We start from the raw sequence: 17,624 nt of genomic DNA on the forward strand, positions 1-17,624 counted from the left end.
GTGGACCCTGTGTGAAGAATTTGGAAGAATTCAGAGTACACCATTGACCCCGGTCCTCACGCGGTCTTCATCTGCCCTCCTTCCCACCTCCGGGAACTTGTCCCTCTCTCCCTGCGCTACTGCATTCCACGTTCATGTCTTGCATTTCTAGTTTTATTTTTAAAACCCATTTCACACTAGCTTTGTATCTGTCCATTTCCCATGCTGATGTTCCTTTGATGAGCACAGTTGCAGATACCCCTCCCTGGTCTTAAATAGCTTGACCCCTTACAACTCTTCCCTTCTAACTCTATGCCGTCTCTATCCTTGTTTTTTATAGTTTATTGCATCCACCAGGTGTTTCAGGTAATTAGTTAGTCTTCTGTTAAAGATGTTTATATTTGAGCTATCATTGACATCAATCCTTTTAGTTATATCTTAGGAGAATGTTAAAATACAAATTCTGAAAATAGGCTAATTTTAAATTGTTTTTTATTTTACCTAGCATTAAAATAAGTCAAATCAGTTTTTCTCAAGTGGGAAGAATGCTAAGGACCACTTGTAAAGGAAAAACAATATCCTCTAAAACTAAGTTTGAATGAAACTATTTTTTAATGATATTTCTTAAATATGTCTAGATATAAATTTAGATAGAAACTTTTTATGCTTATACAACTAGAAGACCCAAATGAAAATGTATAAATTAAATATAAATGAAAGCACAAAACCAAAAGTATTCAAATTAACTCTATGAATTTAATATAGCAGATGCTGTCATCTTACTGAAACTAAGTCAGTGCTTGGGGTACAAACAGGGCCCTGAGTGGTCTGATCTTAGCCTGCCTATGACCCTGAGCTTGGGGAACCTCAGTTCTGCCGCCTCTCCTCCTGTGCAGCTCCTCCCCTCATATACTTGGCACCAAATCACGGGACCCTCGCTTGTTGGGAATTTGACCCTGGAATTCTCTCTGCCTCTGTTCCTTTCCTCATTAGTTGCATAAAACTAAAATATGCCTCCTTGCTCCCAAGGAGATCTAAAACTCAAGAACTGACAGGACTCTGAATTTCCACAGCAGTTTTTGGTTGAATGGCAGCCAACCAAATTATCCAGAATATACCTTTACTAATTGTTTAGATCAGAACAGCAACTCTGAAATGAACAACTTCTCAAAAAGTCTGCAAGTCTTCGTGGCCTCCAGTGGGAGAAAAACAGCTCAGTGTCTCTTGCAAAGGTCGGGATCTGGCTTTCCTTCTTTGTAGTATTGGACATGCGTGTGGCAATTAATTTACTAGGTTTTCCACCAAAATATTCACCTTGGGATTTCCATTTATTTTCTTGGACTCTTGTCAGGTGGTGACATCACCTGTTTACATTTTGTTCGTATTTGTAAAATTTTTTTTGTATTACCTTAGTGAACATTTACGAACCACTTTCTTGGAGTATGAAATGCAATAATGTCAAAGACGAATATATATTGAATATAGTAACAAAGACTAAATCTCCGTTCCAGCGTTTCATATGACCACAGAGTTTCAGAGTTGGAACTAACCCAAGTCAAATTCATCTCTAAAATATTCTGCATAAGTAGTCATTTACCCTCTGTCTGGAAGCCTCCAGTTACTGGCTTATAAGGCAATGTATTCCATTTTTAAATTAGAAATTTATTCATATTGAACCCAAGTATTCCTGCTGTAATTTTACCTGTTCATTTTAATTCTACCTTCTAGAATAATGCACACATCTAATCCTTCTTGCAAAGGATACCTCCTTCACCCTGCGGAGACAGTCGCCTCCCTCCACGGCCCACCCTCCCCCAGGCAAACGTCCTCAGTACTTTCCACGTTCTTACATCACAATATGGAGAAATGCCTCAGCCTCAGCGGTTGCTTCGGCACATTTTCATACAACCCATTTTCCTTAATAGAAATGTCAACAGATTCTCTCATTCATAGATTTGATCCCAAAGAAACATGTTTTTATATCAATTCTGTTTCCAGAGTTTATATTATAAATGGCTGCAAATTAATACTGTGGAATACTTCTATTTAAAAGGCAGGGATGGAACGCATTTTAAGTGATAACTAGTATGCCCTGGCATAGATAGATAGATAGATAGACAGGTGTATATACTTATGTATACATATATATATGTTTATATATATGAGTATGATTTATTTATTTACTTATTTCTTTTTACAACTGAAAAAAGAAAATGTGAAAGCTTGCATAGGCTCTCACTGTCTGGGTAGAACTAGAAGATGATGGGCACAAGACTGCCCTGGCCCTCTTCCCAGGTCTTTTCCGTAAGACACACTTTCCAAACGGAAATGCAGCATCTTTAGGGTCTTGACAAATCCTCCTGGAAGAACCAGGCAAGATTCTGAACTGTAACCGAATCCCATGAAGACGGGGCATCCAGATGCCCCATCTTCATCCTTCACTCTCGATGTGCAGAAGCCCATCCTGGAGGCTGAGGAAACAGGATGTGATAAATAAGTGAAACGAACCTACGTGTGCCAACTCCCCATCTCTGGCCCCATGAAATCCTGGCTCTATATTAGGGATAAGTGACATGCTGGGCAGAAATGACACAGTGTCCTAAGGCCCCACAAAGGCCAGGTCACAGGGGAGAAAAGGCCTGGCCAGGGTCACGTGTGGCTCCTTCCTAAAGAATCACAGTGGGGGGCAGGCTGCAGGCAGAGTGCCCTCGGGCGTTTGCTGTCTGGAGGTTGGTTAAGACTGTTTTGCAGGTAAGCATTTGTGTCCTCCACCAAAGCGACACTGGTCACTGGTAGTCATAACTGCAGTGAGAACATAGTACTGCACAGAATGGGAATAACACGTTGGTGATTAACTCTTCTTCCCAACAGCTGGCTGCCCCAACTCCTTGATTAAAGAGCTCCATCACTTCAGGATTCTTGGAGAAGAGCAGGTGAGTGAGCCTCTCAAAAGCTACGCCAGAGTGTTGTGGAAGATAGACAGTAATGAGGCCATTTGGGCTCTCTCCGGGGAGGCAAGGGGTGTCTCCCGACCCTCAGCGCCTGAAACGGGAAAGGGAGCCGTGCAGGGGCTATGTGTGGGAACACTCTTTCCCTCTTCTATCCATCAGGCCTGACAGGTTATTAATTGGTACATCTGCTACCTGCCAGAGCATTACATCTCGGGACGCGGCAGTAAGCAGGTACAACGTAGTGGCAGATAAGCAAATAAGTGCCGAGATGAATTATGCCTAAGAGATAGAGCATCACAGACAGCCCTGATTTGATGTCTGTAGGTGGATGTACAAACTCTTTTCACCAGAATTTTATATTTTGTGTGTTACCTGTATTGCACTTCAGCTGCTTTGTCTATGGATGTGAACACGTGACTTATATACAAAAGCTGGCCCATTTAAAGTTGATTATTTAAATGTTGCATTGTGCTCAGTGAAGCATGTCAGGTTCTAAGTAGATGTGTTAAGTTAATAATTCAGAGTGCTAAATATTACCTAGATGTATATGTATAAACACACACACACACACACACACACACACACACACACACTTGACCACTTAAAAATAAACCTCCTAATCCTCATATGGAATTACAGGCTCCATATTATTATTATGTTAAATCTGATATCAAGCTATCCTTGAAATACTCATGCCATATAGTTTGCAGCATGCTAGTTGACCTATTTTATACTCTCGTATTGATTTTTACTCGCAAAGGTGGTCTTTGCCCACTCTGACCAGAGAACATGCAAATGGAGACGTGGCAGCTCAGTTTTGTCCACAGATTTTTGGTTTGTGTGTTTTTGTTTGGTATGTGTATGTCGCAAAGTTGGACTGCCCATTTCCAACATGAGATTTCAAAATGGGGATTAATTAAGGGAGGATGAAAGGCTGGAATCATTTCCAACTCCTTGAATTAGCAGGTTACAGGGAGCCTCATTCATGTTTTCATACTGTAAATTTCCAGAATAGAGAGCACGGGTGTTTATTCAAATACAAGCAAAATCAATTATCCTCCATTGCAGGTAAGAGCTGATAACAGACCCCAAACATACCTATTTATGAAAACACCTGTATCTCACAGCTATTTTCCTGTGAAAGCCTGAGAGATTTCTTATAGCAAGAATCATTGATTGTTACCCTGAGATTTCTGCTGAGGTAATGGAAGCTTCTCTTCTAACTTGTACCAATATTTGCAAATTGTTTCCATGTTTGTTTTAGAGTCATTGGGTGATGAGTAGGGAAAAAAGCCAACTATAATCATCTCCTTAGAGTTGCATAAAATGCAAGCCACTTTGCATTTTCTTAGACATTTAATCAAGCCATAATCAAAATCTGTATTACTCTGATCAGTTGTGCCACATGGCCACTTAGTACATCACAGCAATATTGATTTTTATTTCCTGAAAAACCACATTTCCTTCCTTCCTTCTTCCCTTTCATTCGATGAATACTTAACTGTGCACCTACTCATGTGCTGTATGCCATTCTTGTTTACAGGGACAGAGGAGTGAAAAAGAAAGCCCTCTCAGGCTCACATTCTAGTTGAGGAAGGCTGTTATGTTACATGCACACAAACATGTTCAGTATATAATATGCTAGATGGTTATCATTGCCATGGAGAAAAGTAAAACCAAAAAGAAGGATAATGAGTGCTGGTGGTTGGGGGAGCTGAGATTTTATACAAGGTGATCAGGAAAGGTCTCACTGAGGCAGGTGCTAGGTGCACGAGGACCTCAAAGGTGCGAAGGGAAGCACCATGGTGACATCTGGGAAGAGGTTCCCAGGTAGAGAGTAAAGTGAGTCCAGAAGCTTTGAAGCAACCATATGTAATGCTTATTTTATGTAAAAAATATTATAAAATATAAGTTGTGGTTGGAATAAAGTGGGAAGAAATCCAGGAGCATGTAAAGTGGGAGCCAAAGGAACAAAGCGTGTCCTGATCAAGCAGGATGCAGATGGGAAGCGATCCCTGGAATTTGAAACTGGATCCCTGGAATTTGAGGCCATTGTGACCTTGACCCGTGGACTGGTGAGGGTGAAAGTCTGCCTAGATTGGGTTCAATGGAGAGGGGAGAAGAATGGGAGAGAGAAAATCTAGATACTTTTTTTTTTTTTTAGGAATTTAGCTAAATGAAAACAAAGAAATGAGGTAGCTGCGGGTAGGGAATGTGGCATCAAGAAATTTTTCATTTTTATAGGAAAAAAAATGCCATGTTTATGTGCTGATGGGAATGATTCTGCAGAGGAGCAGGGAGATTGATGATGCAGAGGAGAGGGGAGAATTTCAGGAGCAAGGTCCTTGATTCGACAACTAGCAGAGTTAAGCTTTGGCCAGAGACGAGAGTGGAGACAGCTCAACCTCGTAGCCGTGGGAAATGCAGAATACGTAGGAAGATTTTTGCTGCTGTTTCTCTTTTCTCGGTGAAATAGGAAGCAAAGTCATCAGTTGAGAGGGAAGATGGGAGAAGAGTTTTATAGAGATAGGAAAGGATGATGAAAGTGTCATTTAGGAGGCTAGGGAGTGAATAAGTGTAAGAAACGAATGTATTTGGAGCGAGATCAGTCAGCCTGACTGTTTTTCTGTCACGCTGAACTGTGTAGGCACAGATGCAGCAAAGGCAGAGGGTCAAGTTTAACCAGCCACACGAGTAAAACAAAAACAAGAGAGAGGCAAAGGAGCTCTTTGCTGGGCAGACCTAAGGGAGTGAGTATAATGACTGAGCCTGAGATTTCAGCTGGCTAAGCAGAGAAGAGGGATGAGGGGAGAAAGGGATGGGGAAGAGGTGGGAGGACCCACCAGCTACAGGTCCCAGTGGGTTCAAGGAGTCTTTGGAGTTTGGGTTTTAGAAGGGTTTAGCTGGAAAAGTAGGTGTTGGCCAAAGAATGGAATACTTAACATTGAGATTGTGGAGGTGGTGCAGTGACTGGAAATGACAGGGTCAGGGGAGGACCAGGAATGTTGCTGGCTGAGTTAAGGTAGCCGACGAGATGACTGCAGAAGTTGAGGGCATGGACTTAAAAAGCCAGGGTGTTGGAAGTATGACCCATGTGGGCACTGAGATCCTCCAGAACTGTCACCAGAGCGGACTTGGAGAGAGTTCTGGTGAGTCAAAAACTGAGGCTTCTAGAAACAGGACAGGGAAGGGAGACAGAGACTGAGGGAGGTGGGCATCAGTGGCTGACTGCAAAGGAGAAATAGAGCACAAAGAGCGGTTTGAAAATCCCAGCTGGAGAGTTTTAGAAGGAGAAAGGAAAACTGTTCTATTTGGGGTGTTGCAGGTCAATAGTCGGTGGTGCAGAGGGTGCAGTGGAGAAAACATTTGAGGGGCTGCAGGGGAAGCAGTGTCCTGAGGTGTGAGTCAAGTTCAGTGAGGGAAGAATGTGAGAAAAACACTGAGAGAGTGTAAGTTACAGGGCACTTACTGCTGACTGACTCCGAGTTCCCCACGCTGAGGCAGGAGTTGGGGCAGCTGAAGGACAGGGTGGGGAAAAGGGATGGACAGAGCTGTGTGTAGGATTGAGGGTCAGACCGGAGAAGTGACAAGGGAGCCAAGGATCTCTTGGTGATGGATACAAACAGGTCACATCAGCTAGGGATATTTCCGTGCTGATGAAACATGACAAAACGTAGTGGCCTCAGGGCAGATGGTGGCACGAAGTCCAGAGAGGGAGCAGAAAGTTCCAGCCCCAGCGCTCCTGCCGGTGGGGGTGGGCGGCCTCAGCCGGAGCTGCTGAAACTCTCAGGCTGTCTCTGGATGCTGGAGGCAACTTAGATTACTTGACGAAACAAAATTTTTCATTGTGTGTTACAAGTTCCCTCGGACAAATCACTGTAGTCTCTAACTTGGCTTTTTGGTTTGTCAAAAAGGAAGAGTAATGCTAGGTCATCTCTTAGAACTTCTGTAAATAAATAAGATTGCAAAGTAAGTTGCAAATATTAAGTACTACACTAAAATGTTTCTGATTTAAATACTGTTCACACTCTATCAATAGACTAAACTAGTAGCAGCAAAAGTAGACACTGAAATCAGTGTAACAGGGAACTATATTCAATATCCTGTAATAAACTATAATGGAACAGAAAAAATAATAAAATAAAGTAAAATCAGTGTAACATTCACTTAAAAGTGAGTTGGTGAAACCTGTACAGATACTGGTTAATTACTGAACTCATTACTGGACGGGAGAGATGCTGACCAGTGTCCGATTGCTTTGTCTGTGATTCCTTCCGTTTTCATTGACCTTGAATAGGCACTTGCTTTTTGAGATCTGGATTAAAAATAAATCATTATAAACACTATAAATCATTACCTTCCTAAAATAAAAATGCAATTAAAACTCCTTGGAATGTAACATACTACATTTACTTCAGCTCTGGGGCCTGTCGCTGATTTGTGTTTACGATTCACATTCATAAAGCACCTTTCAGCCCCCTCACCCACACCCACCAGGGCCAAACTACTTGGCAAAGATATTATCACACTGCAGGTAAGTACAGCTCCTCTAAACTTCTAGGTGAGCCCTAAAGGCAACAGGCCTGATATCTGTAAGTCCACAGGATTTGGAGAGTCTTCAGAAAAACTGCATCTCAGACGTACTTCCACTTTTACCAGCTTCCTCCTCTTTGGGTTTAATCACCAGAATTTTAAGGAAATAACCCTCATTTATTCAACAAACATTTCTGATACCTTTGTACTGTTATTGTGCTAGTGTTGGGTAAAACGGTAAACAAGGAAGTCACAGGTACAAATCATGATAAATGCTAAGATGTAACCTATTTTGGATAAGAAGTCAGGACCTCTGAAACATGAAAGTTGACAGGACACGCACCATGGAGTGAGCTACGATCATGGGGCTTAGGGGAGAAGAGCCTTCCAAGCAGAGTAAAGCACATGTTCTGTAGCCCCAGGGGAGGTGAAGAGCTTGCTTGGTTCAAGCCACTAAATAAAATTAATGTGGCTGGAAAACAATGAGCAAGAGAGACCATGATGAACGATAAAAACCACCTACACCACGTGGGCCATGGTCAAGAGTTTGGATTTCATTCTAAATTCAATGGGGAATCCTTAAGAGTTGAAGCAGGGGGCTGGCATTATCCAAATTACATTCTAAGAATGTCAGTCTTGTTGCAATATGGACATGGTCTGGATGAAAATGATTGGCAGAGGAAACGAAAGAAGTGACTATTCAGAGGTAGAATTAAAGGTCGTGGTGATTGATTAGCTATGAGTCAGGGAAATGAAGGAGTCCTACAGCTCTATTAACTGAGATGGGTTTGATTGTAGGAAGGTGAAGATGAAAGCTTGGAATCAGGGTTCAATTCTGAATACCTTTGATATGACTGAAGCATTGAGAAGGAGACAAGTAAGGATTTGGATGTGTGAGTTGGAGCTCAGAGGAGAGGGAGGTCAGGGGTCAGAGACAGATAAATTTGGAGTTGCTGGCATGTAGATGGTATTTTAAATCCATGGCGGTTGCGAAAAGTAGGTAAGAGAGGAGGGACCACGGATGAACCCTAAGGAGCGCCAGCATTTGGAAACTTGGTAAAAGAGTGGCAGCCAGCAAAGGAGACCAAGGAGGAGCCTCAAGTTAAAGGAGTAGAAAATCCAGAGATGTGTCATGATGGAGCCAAGAAAGGAAGTGTTTCCCAGAGGAAGAAGTGGCTGTTTACGTGAATGCTAATGAAAAGCTGAGTAAGATGAGGTCGGCCAATTGTCCTTTGCATACGGCAACATGGAAGTCATGGGTGGCCGTAACGAGCAGTTTTGGTGGAGAGTTGGAGGCAAGAGGCCGATTTTTATGGGATGAAGAGTCAGCAGAAGCAGAGTCAATTTCTTCTAGAAGTTTTGTTATGAAAAGGAAAAAGGAAATGCAGCAGTAGCAGGAGGGTGCTTTACAGACTGAGGAGGCTAGAACTTGTTTTATGTTCATTGAAATGATCCAGTAGAGATGGATTATTTGATGATTCAAGAGATAGATGAGCGAGCTAAAGAAGGGAAGTACTTTAGAAGGTGAGAAGGGTTTGTTTTGGATCCACAGCACAGAGGGAGTAATTGACCCTTAACAGGGATAAAGCCACTTTCTTTGTTGTAAGAAGACAGAAAGGAACAGGTGAGTGTGGGTGCAGGTATGTTGGCAGGTGTAGTGATGCGGAGGGGAAAGTTGGCGTCTAGTGGCTCCATTAAGGCAGACACATTTTTCACTGCTGCATCTTCTCCACATAGATTTCTTGACACATAGAAAATGCTTAGTCTGTTGGTGGGAATGTAAATTGATACAGCCAGTATGGAGAACAGTATGGAGGTTCCTTAAAAAACTAAAAATAGAACTACCATATGACCCAGCAATCCCACTACTGGGCATATACCCAGAGAAAACCATAATTCAAAAAGACACATGCACCCCATTGGTCACTGCAGCACTATTTACAATAGCCAGGTCATGGAAGCAACCTAAATGCCCATCAACAGATGAATGGATAAAGAAGATGTGGTACATGTATGTAATGGAATATTACTCAGCCATAAAAAGGAATGAAATTGGGTCATTTGTAGAGACATGGATGGACCTAGAGACTGTCATACAGAGTGAAGTAAGTCAGAAAGGGAAAAACAAATATCATATATTAACACATATATGTGGAATCTAGAAAAATGGTACAGATGAACTGGTTTGCAAAGCAGAAATAGAGACACAGATGAAGAGAACAAACGTATGGACACCAGGGGGGAAGCGGGGTGGGGGTGGGATGAACTGGGAGATTGGGATTGACATGTATACACTAATATGTATAAAATAGATGACTAATAAGAACCTGCTGTATAAAAAATAATAATAAAATAATTTTTTTTTAAGAAAGATGCTTAGTAAATATTTGCCCAATAAATGAATACCTCATTCGTGACTTCTGTCTTCTTAGTGAAGTATGAAGTAAGATGTCCAGAGAGGAAAGTGGTGGGATATGAGCAGTATGGGAAGAAAGAAGAGAAAACATGCTACTAGAGAAACATAATACAATCATGAAGAAGTTGTAAATGCTCATTTGAAGTCTGTGATGAGTAATTTAAGAGAAAGCAAGCAGTGGCCAGGGAGAAAGTATTAGGTCAGTTCATGAGAATTCTCAGTGAAGTTGAAGAATTTAAGCCATGTCCATACTTCAGTAAGAGCACCAGGAAAGGAAAGACAGGAGATGATGGTTGGAAAGAGACATATTTGGAGTTTGGATTTCAGAGGTGGTACAGTTTCTCTTGATGACAAGGCCCAGGAATGAATTGTAACAGTAGAAGAATTGTTTTGAAAAGGTCCCCAGAGATGAGAAGGTAAAGGAACTGAAAGAAGAGGTTGATGGATGGACAGTTCAATCCCTAGAATGATGAGAAGAATAGGGGCAGAGATGAAAATCATGAACTAGAAGCTAAAGTCTCGAGAATGAGGGGCTTATCCACCTATGTCCATTGCAGGTGGTGGCAGTGGGGAGAGGACAGGGGTACATAGCCAGATGGCATAAGTTTCAGAGGAGCAGTGGGGTGGGGTTTTGCAGGAGAGAGGGGAGCAAGGGTTTAGGAACATCAGTGAGGGGCCAGGAGACAACCAGCTCCAACTCTGGCTTTCAGGTGTGTACACCTGAAACAAAAAGCAGCCTTCACTTTAGAGGGTTGCAAGGAGATGGACCAGTTTCAGTTAAATCGGGTAGGAGAGAGAAACCTTTGAAAAGCCTGATTATATGGGAGAGCTTGTTCATTGTGGAGCAGGAATTCCAGGGGACAGAGAAAGGGCTTAGGAGAGAAGGGAGGCTCCTATTGGAGAATATCGAGACCTTTATGGGAATGCGAATAGTAGGGGATGCCTAAGTCTCAGAAGTCAATAATGATGTGAGGCATGATGGAATGAATTCTGATGACCTTTGGAGGGAAGTAGGTACACAACCAGGCCACCTGGCTGTTGTCACCTCACCTGGCTGTTGCCGTCTCACCTGGCTCTTATCATCTCAAGTGTGTCTCTTGGGCATTAAGGCAACTTACTTGGCCTTCACTTCAGAACGTTTCCTTGGTATCATAGGCTTGCTGACACCAAGGAAAGATAGTTATAAATGTAAATCCATGTAATATAATCTAGAAGATCATTTTTTTAATTATTTGGGTCATCAGAGTTCAAATCAATTCATTAAATGTGCAGTGGAAATAACCCGTTTCATTGCCTCAAACTGAAGCCTTACACAAAACTTCCAGACGACGATGTGTCACTCTTCCCCTTCCACTGGCCTCATAATCACCTTGAAACCAGTATAGTTGCCTCCAGACTGGAGGATGACCAGAAGGGAGAGATGTGAGCATCCCGTGTTAGAGAAGCAAAGGCCGGGAAGAGACAGGGAGGAGGGGGGTGCAGGTGGCAAAACCACACCCTCTCAGGGAAGTTCCATTTCTCTGAGGGTGAGGCTCTTGGATTTGGAGACTAACAGCACTGCTCACAACCACTTCTCAGGGACTATAGTAAAGGGTAAAATAATTTGTGCCCACAGACAGCCTTGCCCTCTGCCAAGGGCCCCATCAGGAGGTGTGCTTAGCAGACCCGTTTGCAAAGCTCCCAGAAGTCTCTGAAGTCACGCCCTCAGTAGAAACTCCTTCAAGGAAAACGGTTTGCAAGTATCTGCTTTCACAGCCTCACCCTTCCTGTGGGGCACTGCATGGCCCACAGCATGGAGAAGGGACAAACAAGTCAATCGGTTTTGACCTCCTTTCCGGAAGATTCCACGGCTACTAGAAGTTGAGATATTTTTTGGCATCATGTCGTCTGAAACATCTGAAAAAGAAAACCCTTGTAAATTGCAATCCAGGATACAGTCTGTTGCTCTAATTATATTTCAGGTGTTGTTTGATCTGTTTTCTCCTGGCATTTAATTTCAGCCATCCTAATGATGTTTTTTTCTAGGCGATGAAAAAGATCCAGCCCTTTCTCTAGCCAGTTTACTTCATCAGTCAATGACAGATGTCCAGGGATGAAAAGTACATTATTAGCAACAAAACTGAGAATACAAACCGCAATGTGACAGGCACCTCCACAGGGGCTGTCACCAACTCCCCGGGGCTAACTGCTTGCACATGAAGAAAACTAAGATTACTGAGAATTTAAGGAGTGTTTTTTAAAATTCTAATACATATAGAAAATAGGGTATTCTCTACTTAGCACTGGGAAATGGATTAATCATAAATTCATGTTCCTCTAAAAAGTTATTTTAGACTTTGTTTAGCCAAAGAAGAAGTGCTGTAATAACCCATTTTTCATTAGTTTCTAAATGATAACGAAGGAATAGTGAGCTGAATTGTTGTTAATAAAAGGGAAAAAAAGAAAGTGGAGGCAGCTTGGTATCGGGGAAAGGGTGGTCTTTTAGAGCCACAGCACTGAGTCCCTGCCCGTGTGAACCACAGTGAAGGACTGAATGTCTTTGTGACTCAGTGACCTCACCTGTCACTTCTAGGATAGACGGAGAGTGAAATGCATAGGCAAAGTGTGGGCACAGTCCTTGGCACAGAGTGGCAATTCAGTGAATGGTATCTCTGATGGGGATTTCTCTCCTCCAGGGGGAGAGCAGGAGACAGGTCCTGGGAGGGAATCCCTGGGTGCTTGTGGCTAAGACCTCACAGAAGCCAGAATTTAGTGGGGGGAAAGCAAGAACAGCCTGTGTAGGGGTTGCTTTTGTAGCTGTACCTGAGTGCCCCCAAAAGGATACTCTGGAAAATTCCATGGCAGAACACAAACAGCCCCCTTCCCTGCTCAGAGGATTTGAAAGGCTGCCGTGGATTGCTGACAAGCTCCACCTCATTTTGACAGAACATCTGCCTGTTTTCCCAGATTTTAGTTTTACCTAAGTATCCCTGTGCTTCAAATTTGCTGCAGTTTTAAAATTTAGCTTCCTTCTTGCTGTCTTTTCTTAGGAAAGCATGCGAATTAAACATCACGATGAGCCGTTTGTGCCCTCCTACATAGGACAGGCCTTTTGAGTGGTTTTCCAGCAGTGTGGGGTATTTGGGCCCAGTTCCTCCCCAGCCTGACCCCGCGGGTCACCACTTGCACTTAGCATAGAGACAGTGGCCAGCAAGGAAGGGGAAGCTAACTGGCCTCCATGGGACCTGGGACCTGGGACTCTGGCTTCATTATAGAACATTATTCTACCCAACCCAACTCCTCCAACTAGCAACAGACCACCAAAGTGCAACCTCTGTTTGCTTATGCTCTCCCCTGACTCATTTTTAGATTCTTAAAATATGAGTTTATTGAAACTTCTGTGAATTTTATACTTTAAAATGAATATTTCCTGTTCTTAAGAGAATCCATGAGCATACACATAAAAACTGAATAATTTATTCCCCAAATAAATAAAATATAAACCATACCAATGAGTTGAGATTTTACCTAGATAAGTCATCTAACAGAATGTATTTTCACTATAATCTGACAAAATGTAGGAGGAACTTTTAATTTTTTTTCTTAGGTGCAGAACAGTATGCTTTGTTAATATTAACATTTATTTTTAAAAATTTTTGCAAATACCCTGTCATCTCTAAATTATCTTAGTTATCTGTCTGTGGAGTATCCACTTTATGGAAGTATATCTAGAAATTTGCAAACTAGTTTTATTAACAGCTTAAACAGTGTAAGTTGGCAAGTAAGTATTAAAATACCTATCTACACGTACACAAGCACACACATAGACACTCACTGTGATTCCAAAGACAAACAATGCCTAAGTGATTTTTAGAGAATTTGCTGCTTTTGAGCTCACCTGAGAATAGACTCCATACAGACCTAGTTCACGTTATAAATTAATCACATTCCTCCAAGTTAGTTCTATTTATAAATGCTATTCAACAGTGATAAGTAAAAAAGCCCTAGGAAATAACACAAGTAGTGTCAAAGGATCAGTCGTCGTTCCTTTCCACCATTTGCAGTCCATTTATCACTTTACCACTATTGTGTGTATTGTACACTCAGATGAGTACAGACATTCTGCTCTACTTCATGCTAACTTGTCACAACTCTCCAATAAGTATATAGTATGTTTCTTCCAGTGCACGCTCAACTTTGTGCCAGTAAGTGGTTGAAAGGAATCTGTGAAACTGTGGGTCTTATCTTAAAGAAAACTACATAAGGATCTCTGCTAATAACATATAATGTAATTACATGTCTAAATTGTTTCCTTAGGGTATTAAACTTTCTATGAATACTAGAACATTATTGGTCTAGGTCTTCTTATACATTTCACAATGTTAAAAAAAAGAAATGCATTCAGTAATTGTAGGTTTTGATTCAGATGTTGTGTGTACTTTTTAATCAGAAATTACCAGACATGTAAGCTAAAATATTTGTCTTCCTTTAGAAAAGGAATTGTAATATAGATTGAATATAATAAAGTTATTTCTTATAAATTCCTTAGTTAATGAATGGAAACAGGAACATAGTTTACACGTTCTGTCAGAATTTGAGACTGTAACACATGTAGTCAGCAAGAATTTCTATAGAGTTAGTGCACTTTGTCCATAGGTTAATAGGTTAACTTCTTCCTAGAAAAAATATTATCGTAGTAATAAAATTGCTTAACTCAATTAAATAGATAGGTGATCTGTCATCAAATGAGTAAATAGCTAATGACTTAAGATCAATTTATTTAAACTAGAAAATAATTTATGTAGGTAAAAATCATCCTATACCACTCTGTTATTAATTCCCATTGTCATTGATTATTTTATTAGAATTCTTTAAGAATGGAGTTAAATTTTATTAATTCATTCTACAACAATTTATTGTGTACCAACTATGGACAGGATACTGTGCTGAATTCAGGAATACAAATACGTGAAGGAAAGCGGGGAGTGCAGAGGGTCTACAGGAAGGCCTGAGGGGCTGGAGCACGTAGGTCCCGTGACTCACAAAACCAGTAACCAGTCAAAGACCTCTGTCAGGACAAAGCCCCTCACTGAGTAAAGGGAAAGAGAAAGTCCGGTTGAAAATGGGGTATCAGAGTTGGGAGATCACAGAAATTGAGCCCTCATATTTTTTAACACTGCCCAAAAAACCAAATAGGAAACTGTAGAGCCATTAAGAGCTATTCTGAATCCTTCTTCCTCCTAAAATTTCAGAACTAATTTCACGTAAAGGTGAGCGACAGAAAGGAACAAAGTAAAATCCCAACAGAAAAGAAACAAGGTCAAATGCCACACAAAGTTCTTAAGAGGAGATGCAGAGTGAAGAGCAGAATATTGTCCTGAGAGGCAGTGAGAGTGTGTCAGCCGGTCATGCCCACCAACTGGGTGAAAACTAAAATAACTATTCCAAAGGGAACTAAGTTATTAAGAAATTTCACAAGTACAAATAAATAACAACGGACATAGTCTTAAAAGAAATAGACAGTGAAAAGAAAGAAAATTCTAAAAAATGAAAATAAAGTAAGATAAACTAACTTTACCCAACTTCTAAATCAGTCAAGAGAAGTTGACTGATTTAGAAATTAGGTAAAAAACGTCCAATATATGTACACTAGAAAGCCCACAAGAAAAAGATCAAAGCAAGAGAATGGAGTAAATACTAAAAAATTAAATTCAGTACAACTTTCCTGACATAGCATGCATATGAATATTGATCAGAAAATGACCATCACCAAGACATATTCTAATAAAATTACTAGATTCTAAAGAAAAAGAGAAAGAAATCCTTTGGGCATCTGAGCAAAAAGATCAATTCACTTATAAAGGAAAACAATAAAATCAGATTGTCATAAGCTTTGCCCATAACACTATGTATCAGAACATAGAGTAAGACATTTAAGATACTTAAGGGGGAAAAAATATGAACCCAGGACTTTATACCCAGCCAAACTCATTTTCAAGAATCAAGGCCCCAAATAAACTGTCACTGAGCAAGAATTCAGTGAACATTTTTCCAATGAGATCTTCCTGAGGAATTTATACTAGAGAACAAGCTTCAAACAACCAAAATTGCTGATCAGACATTAACATAAGGACTGGTGATGAGTATTAAGTGTGTGTGTGTGTGTGTGTGTGTGTGTGTGTGTGTAGCGTTAAGATTACATGAGAATAAGGAGAAAGAAAGCATAGTATGAAATGGCCCTATGTCTCAACAATTTAGATACAGTGTTATTGGAAAAATTTGGCAGGAGAATGGGTAGAGCACATGAAAATATATTTGAAGTTTTTAGTAATCACATTCATGGTGATAATATTGTCATTCTTATTCCAAAATCATGGTGTGTACAATGTGAGCTGAAGCAAGTGAGCTATCATGGAACATTATGATTCTGTTATTCTCTGCGTTCTTGAGAACCAGTGTAGAAAACGGGCAACACAGATGTAAAACAGAAAATATTAAGTAAAACTCCGTAGTTCTGAAATACCTACCCTCTTAGCAAATTTAAGTCTACAATATAGAATTATTAGCTGTGTTCCCCAGGCTGTACCTGAGATCCCAAGAATGTATCCATCTTGCAAAACTGAAACTTTGTACCCATTTTGGATTGGACAAAACAGAAGGTTAAAGAGTCCAGTGGTACAGAGCTGAGCAGAGGGGTTCAATAACTATTTATTGGAATCATTCACAGTGATATGAGGGTATGCTATGTGCCAAAGCCACACAGGGGTGGGAATGGTGGAGGAATGGCTGGCTTCTTCATACAAGTCTGACCAAACCCCACCTGGCTTAAAGCCAACTTCCTGGCTGCTCTGCACGTGCTGCTGAGTGTTGGTGCGAAGAGCAGGCAACTCTACTGACTAGCTTCCTCTAAATTCATATTCGCTGTTCAAATGGGCTCTCATGCTGCCCAGCAATAATCCTGACTCCAAACATTCCCTCCCCTTTATCATTCATACCTTTTCTGCTCATCTCAAATTTCCAGAACCTCCTTTGTCTGCACCTGGGCCCCAGCACTCTGCCCTCGTCCTAAGGCCTCACCCTCTACTCATCCTGTAGATCCCATTCCCTCACCTACCCACGGCGTCATCAGTTGCCGTCCTCTTCTCACTCATTCCCTTCAGCCTACTAACATTCTGGTATTTCTCCATTTTCAAAAATCCCTTTACAGTCCCACAGCCCTCCCAGCTGCTGTCCTCCTGTCTCTGCTGCCCCTTTCAGTCAAACTCCTAGAAAAAAGTGTCCACGCTCACCTCCTGGAATTTGTCTCCTCCAGTTCTCTCTTGACTCCACTCCCATAATGCCTCTGGCTCCATGACTCCACTGAAATGGCCCCTGTTGAGATCGCAATGGCATCTCCATTTCTAACAACAGCCAGTGTTCAGTAATTGTCTTATCTGCAGCCTTTGACACAATTTATCATGACACATACACCCTCCTTGAAATACTGTGTTCCCTTGCCTTCCAGGACGCCTACATTCTTCTCGTTTTACACCTGCCTAATAGGCTGCTTCATCTCAGTCTCCTTTGCTGGCTCCTTCTCAGCATCCCCACAAAGGTTAGGTAATCTCATCCAGTCTCATGGCTGTTGAGATAACACAGGGTCGTATTGTCAAATCAGACTTGCAAGAATCGTAGATGTGGGCTTCGCAGGTGGCGCAGTGGTTGAGAGCCCGCCCGCCGATGCAGGGGACGCGGGTTCGTGCCCTGGCCTGGGAAGATCTCCACGT

At 41.5% G+C, this 17,624-nt stretch overlaps 1 protein-coding gene across 11 annotated transcripts in view; it reads left to right on the forward strand.

Moving 5' to 3' along the window:
• Positions 1-17,624, forward strand: part of LOC113606908 (1-acyl-sn-glycerol-3-phosphate acyltransferase delta) — a 1,415,842-nt gene that overhangs the window by 1,064,576 nt on the left and 333,642 nt on the right. For all 11 annotated transcript variants that reach the window (XR_003427759.1, XM_027081831.1, XM_027081775.1 and 8 more), the window contains exon 8: positions 2,851-2,912. Coding sequence is in view for 10 of the 11 variants with exons in the window: in XM_027081831.1 (XP_026937632.1) it covers positions 2,851-2,912 (62 nt within the window). In the remaining variant the exon portion in view is untranslated. The remainder of the gene's footprint in view (positions 1-2,850; positions 2,913-17,624) is intronic.

This window comes from Aethalodelphis obliquidens, unplaced genomic scaffold (genome assembly GCF_003676395.1).
Source record: "Aethalodelphis obliquidens isolate GAN/ISIS:26980383/991018 unplaced genomic scaffold, ASM367639v1 scaffold3, whole genome shotgun sequence".
NCBI classification, from domain to species: domain Eukaryota; kingdom Metazoa; phylum Chordata; class Mammalia; order Artiodactyla; family Delphinidae; genus Aethalodelphis; species Aethalodelphis obliquidens.